The sequence below is a fragment of the Trachymyrmex cornetzi genome, unplaced genomic scaffold (assembly GCF_001594075.2).
Source record: "Trachymyrmex cornetzi isolate Tcor2-1 unplaced genomic scaffold, Tcor1.1 scaffold441, whole genome shotgun sequence".
In the NCBI taxonomy this organism is placed as follows: domain Eukaryota; kingdom Metazoa; phylum Arthropoda; class Insecta; order Hymenoptera; family Formicidae; genus Trachymyrmex; species Trachymyrmex cornetzi.
In genome coordinates this window covers 508,655-516,159 of record NW_017299190.1, presented here as the reverse complement: position 1 = coordinate 516,159, position 7,505 = coordinate 508,655, and the positions used below count along the sequence as shown (strand labels likewise).

The 7,505-nt window shown below is 34.6% G+C and overlaps 1 protein-coding gene across 1 annotated transcript in view; it reads right to left on the bottom strand.

The window, feature by feature from the left end:
* LOC108764638 (SOX domain-containing protein dichaete) overlaps window positions 1–7,224 on the bottom strand; it is a 12,196-nt gene extending 4,972 nt beyond the window's left edge. Inside the window, exon 1 of the mRNA XM_018512967.1 lies at window positions 6,869–7,224. Coding sequence (XP_018368469.1) covers window positions 6,869–7,077 — 209 coding nt within the window. The 5' untranslated portion in view covers window positions 7,078–7,224. The remainder of the gene's footprint in view (window positions 1–6,868) is intronic.
* Between the last annotated feature and the right edge of the window lie 281 nt (window positions 7,225–7,505).

Below are 7,505 nucleotides of genomic sequence, written 5' to 3'. Positions count from 1 at the left end.
CACCGCCGCGACCGCGGAATAATAATTCCGGGGACAATGTGTCCCGGCAGATAGCACAAAGCGTAAATCAGCATAAACATCGGTAAAGCCGCGCCGACAATAACTCAGCATAAATGCATAAACATCGGCCGTAATCTTTACAATTCCAACCTCTGCACGTTCACCCGCTCCACCCACTCGCCATCGGCGTCTCCCCCGCGGATGCCTCTATCCGGCGGCCGATAAACAACGCTCTATATCATCCCGCGGTGACATAAGCTACGCGGCGCTCTCTCGTCGCGTCGCGACAAGGAACAATAACAATTAGTTACGATTGTGACCGGAAGCGTGGACGATCGCGTCGCCCGCGAGGGCGGATCACGCTCTTAGGCCGGAATCAGACTACACGGAGAAAAAATGTTGCTGGCTACAGCTAATTCTGATTAGCTGAAATTGCATTAGCTACTATAGCTATGAAATTTGTTAATACATACAAAGAATTTGCTGCTGTAGCCAATATAAGGCAATTTAGCAGCATGAAGTTAGTTGTCATAGTTGTCGGATATATCAGTGTAAAACAAAATTGTCTACCACAGCTAAATATGGTTTGCTGAAACTGTACTTGCTACCAAATTGTCTGTTACACAGAAAACGTTTGCTGTAATGATCAATAGATCGACATAATAGCAAAATGCTTGTCTGTTACAATGATAATATTTAGGTCTCACAGCTAATGGAAATTAAACCTCGCAGGTACGACGTTAGGTATCCATATGTTACGACTGAAATTTAGCTACCACACGCAAATTTTTGCTGCTGCAACTAATCTTTTTTTTTCCGTGTACGCATTGAAGATTGAGATTGAAGACTGAAATTTGACCAATGAGGACGAAGGAATTTTAGCTCCTACTGTTTTGGTTGGTCAAATTTCAATCTTCCAATCTTCAATCTCAATCTGCGTAGTATCTGATTCTGGCTTTGGGCTCGTTTCTACCAATGCAGATTAACTTTCATCTCGGTTCAATTTACTCTTCATTTTTTTCTAATTCTAAAAATGATTAATATATTAATAAAATAATATAATATACATTAATAAAAGAAGAGATAAAGAATAAGTTGAATCATGATTAAAGTTAATTTACATTGGGTATTAGGTTCGTTTCCACCAATGTAGATTAACTTTAATCTCGACTTACTTTTATCTTTTTCTAGTTCCAAGAATTAGAAAAAGACGAAGAATAAAAATTGAACCTAGATTTCTATATAGTCCACATAGCCTAAATCATTCTAGCAATATTGTAATATTTCAATAATATTGTAATCAAAAAGATGAAGCATTGTTCGTGATAAGGTCGGGATGGGCGATTTTCGACCAATCAAACACCAGCTATTGCAATTACCTACGTTAACACAGGAAAACCGCATTGACAAACATTTCTGGTTGAAAATAGACGACTTAAAATTTTCTCTCTAGTTAAATTTATTAGAATTCTAGTTGAGATAATCGGAATTCTGGTTGATACAATATTTCTGGTTAAATCTACTGGAAATCTTACCTTTACCAGAATAATTACATCAATCAGAATTTTAGTTACCTCAACTAGAATTCTAATAGATTTAACTAGAAAATTCTGATGCGTCCATTTTCCACCAGAATTACTATTTAATTCAACCAGACCATTTTTCTCAGTGCGTAATATAAAAATGATTGATAAAATAAATATAATAGAATATATATAATAAAATAAATTAATAGAATTTATTTTCGTCAATTGCTATATTGACGTTTGAATAAATGATGACATTTGTATTCCACATTGCCGATGGCCTCTAATTGGCTAAACTCCGTTATTTTAGTGACTACTACACATCCTTCAAAACGCCTCCATCTTTCTGATTCCACCATGATTGCAATAACGTTGCCGCAAGTTTTTGTGCTGTATGGAGAAGTTAATCTACATCGATAAAAATGGATATTATATAATCGTAAACGTATTTTTTTCTGAAAGTTCAATTCGTAGGAGTTTTAGCGATTGGCGGGAAATTCTTCCTCTCGCATTATTATTTCATTCAAGATCGAGTAAAGCTATAAGAGCAGCTCGCGTATCACTCTTTGTGGACTATTCTTTTTTATAAAAAAATTATCTGAATGACGATTAAGCTATCTTTAAATTTTCTGCGCAATTTCTTTTATTTATAAACTTGACGAATTTCAATAATAAATCCAAGAAGAAATTACTTTCTACACTAATTAAATTAAGCTAAACAAGCGAGTATTCTCGACACTTTCATATTGTCATGGTATTGTAGTTCAACACAGAATATATTCGATTAATCGAATCGAGATTGTTCGCGACTAATTATATTAACAAATTTCCCATTGATACCAGACGGACGTTCATATGTAACATCAAAGCGCGTAAAAAGGCCCGTTTCACCGCAACGAGAGAAGCGAGAAATCGGGAAGAGGCTGCGGAACACGTAGGGGGTTGAATTGGTACGTATAACGGAGGAGGGGAGGGCGAGAGGAACAGGGGGAGGGACAGGGAAGACGAGCGGGCGAGAGAGAAAGAGAGGATCGCTGAGAGCGCGGACGGCGGTGGCGGGCGCGGGGATGCGGAGAAGCCGGGCAAATCCTTTTAAATCCACACAATTGCGACAATGGGGCTTTATTTGTTATCTCGGGGGCCACATTGTGAGTCGCCGTGAACGAACGGACAGATTACGTCGGGCCAGTGACGGCGCGGGTCCAAGGGAACCCGCTCCTACCGAGGACGTCGCTCCAAGGGAACGACTTTACCTCCCCTTTCCGTTTCCCGCCTTCCCTTCCTCCCGTTCACCCCTTTTATTTTACGGCCGCCACCCTACTCCCGTCGTCGACGTCGCTGCCATCCGCCAGAAAAGCGGATTCGCCGTTACACGTCCGCGTCGAAATTTCCCTCGGATTGCCCATACCTCTCACCCCGCCTTCGGCGTCGCTCTTCTCGTTTTCTTTCTCTTTCAGAAATTTTCGATGGAAAAATATGGCCCTTTGTTTGCGCTTTTGTATCGTTAACAAGCCAAGTGGGGGTTGGGTGGCTGAAGATTTAATAACTTTGGATACCAAATGATACACAAAACATGTTTCATCGTTACTACGTGCAGAATATAATAAATAGCGCAGAGTGTTAAATGTATTAATTGAATCGAGTATATCTGAATTCGATGGTTTCGATTGAAATATGTATGACAAATTGTGTCACATTCGATGGGTGCGTCGCTATCAATTATCATTTATCGTCGTGGATGCGTCAATCAGAGGGATTTTCTGCACGGCGATCTGCTCAACGCGGTGATTCATTCGAGACGATATCGGTTTCGTTATTCGCGATTTCATCGAAAAATTTTAGCGGCATCGCGGGACATCCCTCGCTTTCTTCCTATTTCCTTCTTTTTCTCCTCATCGGGGTGGAATGTAAATCGAGGTCGGGATATTTTGCAACGCGGGCACGGGGTTAGAGAGTGTGTGGAATCAGTTTAAATCTTGTTCCCCGAGACGAGATCGAAAAGCGAAAGAGCGGGGATCGTTTCCAAATTTAATCTGCACGCACCTTGCGCGCGAACCTATTCCTCTTCCCTTCAGCTCCGATTTTTCGAATGACACGTATCACTGAAAAACATATTTAGCATAAATTTATTTTGAAAGATTTGTCAAATCAAGTAAATAATATGTAACAATAATTAATCTAATTAATATAAAAATATTTTAAAATTATAAATTATTATGTGATCACAGAAATATTTATTTAATAAATATGGAAATAATTTCTGTAGAAGACTCACAAAATTATATAATATCGTTAATGTCATTTCTTAAGACTTTATTCGAAGAATAAATATTTGTCATAATTGACTAAGCAGAACAAGCCATTTTACAAATATAAAGTCGTTAAATTTTTAGCAATTTTTCTCATCCTAAGAAGCCAATCGAAGTCGAGAAACAGTACGTTAAATAATATGAAAATACTCCACGGTAAAACGATCACTTTTATAAGCGCGTTGATTATCATCGCAAAATTAATACCAGTATCCCATTTGATGAGATTGCGTTTACGAAATTGCAAAACGTTACGCGAATAAGGCTCGCAAAATTAAAAGACGTTACGAGGATACTCCAGAGGAAGATTCTTGGGAGATTGCCGGGACCTTCTTTTCAAGGGGGCCCTTTTAAGAGCGTGCCGGCCTCGAAAAATCGGCGCGGCCGCTCGGCTAGCTAAATAAACTCATAACAGTGATTAAATATTCAGGGCCGGTAATAAAGAGCTCGTCTCGCCCGCCCTATAAATACCGGCCATATCTCACCCCATTTCAACCCGGGTTTAGCGCTGCATAGCCCCCTAAGCTTCTCAGCAACAATGTACTGTATTATGAAGTACGAGACGATCGCGTGGCACGCTTTCCCGCCGTTTTCGATCTCCCTCGATTCTGCCGATACGGACCCCATTCCAATCAACGTAATCGTTTGGAGTTTATTACCGCAACTGAGGAGCAATTAGTGTCGCCATAAGAACAAGTAGTCGCCTGTCTATTGGAAAGAACGCGAAATATATTTTTTCTTCTCTTTATACTTCATATATTTATGAGTATATATCTTGTTAAGGAGACAGAATAGAGAGAAAAACGTGTAAAATAAATAACATTACTTACACAAAGTTGCTATTTCAAAAAAAATATTAGTTGATTCAACTAAATGTAGCGGTCACGGACTGTCAAGCAAATATTTGTTAATTCAAACAAACAAATAACATATTTTTAATTACAACATTTTGTTAATCTAAATATATAAATATTTGAACTAAATAATCATTACGAATTAAACGTATTTGTCAAGTTAACAACTTTTTTTTTCAGTGTAGATAACTCTGTAAAGGAATATTTACTGGGCAAGTTTATTCCTGTTGATATAGAGATAAAACGATTGTCTCAGATGTTACAGAATCATTGATAAAACGCACGCAGTTGATAAAAAGATAAAAAATATGAGCTATTTTACAATTTTCCAAAAATGTATATATGACTTGTATATTATTAAAATATTATCATTAAATCTCTTGCGTAATTAAAAATATATATTAATTTATAATATGTGAAATTTGTTTCAAGCATCTAAGAATCAGCATTTAGTTTGTATAATGTAAAAATATAATTTGTACGGTAGCTGTGATTTTAACCCTGAAAGAAACAAGTGTGTGTGATAAGAAAGAGATTTTTTAACTATAAGTCTCTTCCTCTTATCACACGTAATATAATTTTCTCAACGTAATCGTTTGGAGTTTATTACCGCAACTGAGGAGCAATTAGTGTCGCCATAAGAACAAGTAGTCGCCTGTCTATTGGAGAGAACGCGAAATATATTTTTTCTTCTCTTTATACTTCATATATTTATGAGTATGTATCTTGTTAAGGAGATAGAATAGAGAGAAAAAAACGTGTCAAATAAATAACATTACTTACACAAAGTTGCCATTTCAAAAAAATATTGGTTGATTCAACTAAATGTAGCGGTCACGGACTGTCAAGCAAATATTTGTTAATTCAAACAAACAAATAACATATTTTTAATTACAACATTTTGTTAATCTAAATATATAAATATTTGAACTAAATAATCATTACGAATTAAACGTATTTGTCAAGTTAACAACTTTTTTTTTCAGTGTAGATAACTCTGTAAAGGAATATTTACTGGGCAAGTTTATTCCTGTTGATATAGAGATAAAACGATTGTCTCAGATGTTACAGAATCATTGATAAAACGCACGCAGTTGATAAAAAGATAAAAAATATGAGCTATTTTACAATTTTCCAAAAATGTATATATGACTTGTATATTATTAAAATATTATCATTAAATCTCTTGCGTAATTAAAAATATATATTAATTTATAATATGTGAAATTTGTTTCAAGCATCTAAGAATCAGCATTTAGTTTGTATAATGTAAAAATATAATTTGTACGGTAGCTGTGATTTTAACCCTGAAAGAAACAAGTGTGTGTGATAAGAAAGAGATTTTTTAACTATAAGTCTCTTCCTCTTATCACACGTAATATAATTTTCAAAATGTTGCCTTATTTCTCATATTTATCTTTATTATCTCAGGTTAGTCTCTTAGTGTAGAAATGAACTGAACATTTTCAAAGAAATAGAGAAAAAATTCTATTCATTCATTTACCTTTTTAATTCATTAATTTTTATCAACTTATTCTCACTAAATCATACATGGTTTTATATTTTATTATCTATATAATTTAGAGATGATACGATAATGCAATGATTTATCAAGAGATTATTACATTAAATAGAGAATAAAGAATAAAAAATATAACAATATAATAAAAGAGAGTAAAAAATGATTTTGATAAAAAGATTTAAATAGTTATCTTTAAATTATTTCCTATTTATGTCCTAATTATAGAGAGAGCTTGATTATATTTTAATTATTATATTATCATTTTTATGAAATCATATTAAATTTTTTGTAATTCCTTCTTAGAAAATTAAAGAAAAAAAATATAATATACTGTTTATTTTGAAAATAAAATATTAAAAAGTTTATTACAAATATAATAAATAATAATCAAATCATAAGTTTAGTTTAAAATATCAAGTTTTAATTGTGAAAGCGTAATACAGGAAATAGTTGGTAAAAATTTTAATAAATTAATGCATTTAAGCTTATATATAAGAGAAATAACCACTCATCAAAATTAATTTAATTTCGGAAATTAGTTAAATAAAAAGCAAGTTAATTTTCGGAGCTAATTACATTATGAATGTCAATTTTTCAATAAAAAATAAGTGTTCAGTGTACGTTCTAACGTGTTCAATGTATGTTCCGTGAACTCACCTCAATCTTTTTGCCTCGTCAATGAAAGGACGTTTTTCGCTTTCGCTCAGAAGCTTCCACTCGGCACCGAGCCTCTTCGAGATTTCCGAATTGTGCATCTTCGGATTTTCCTGTGCCATTTTGCGACGTTGACCACGCGACCACACCATAAAGGCATTCATCGGCCGTTTAATATGTTCGTTATGCAGAGTCTTTGACGACATCTCCATGAGTCGTTCAATTCCTATATCTCGATGTTTAATCTAATTGCTTTCCTCACGAGTAGACGAGATTACTGATGAATTAAAAGATTGATAGACCACTCCTATCTCAAGTGGATAAGATAATTTTCCATACATCCTGTTGACGTATTTCTAAAGTTCCCACAGAATTTTTCAAAGTTAAATATGTTTAGTTTTTAATATATTTATTCGTAGTCTTTAATGGCTCGCACAAAGCTTATTGATCGACCGTTCCCTTAAAAAAGACTCTTTGAAACTTGCTTTGATAAATTGTTATGCATGATGTACCATCAGCATTAATTACTTTAGCCGGTTAATTAGATCGTTCTATCTTTACGAATTGATTCACATTCACTGCACGAAAATGACGTTGATATTCAAAACATCTTTCGACGATTCAGGATATTTCTGAATTT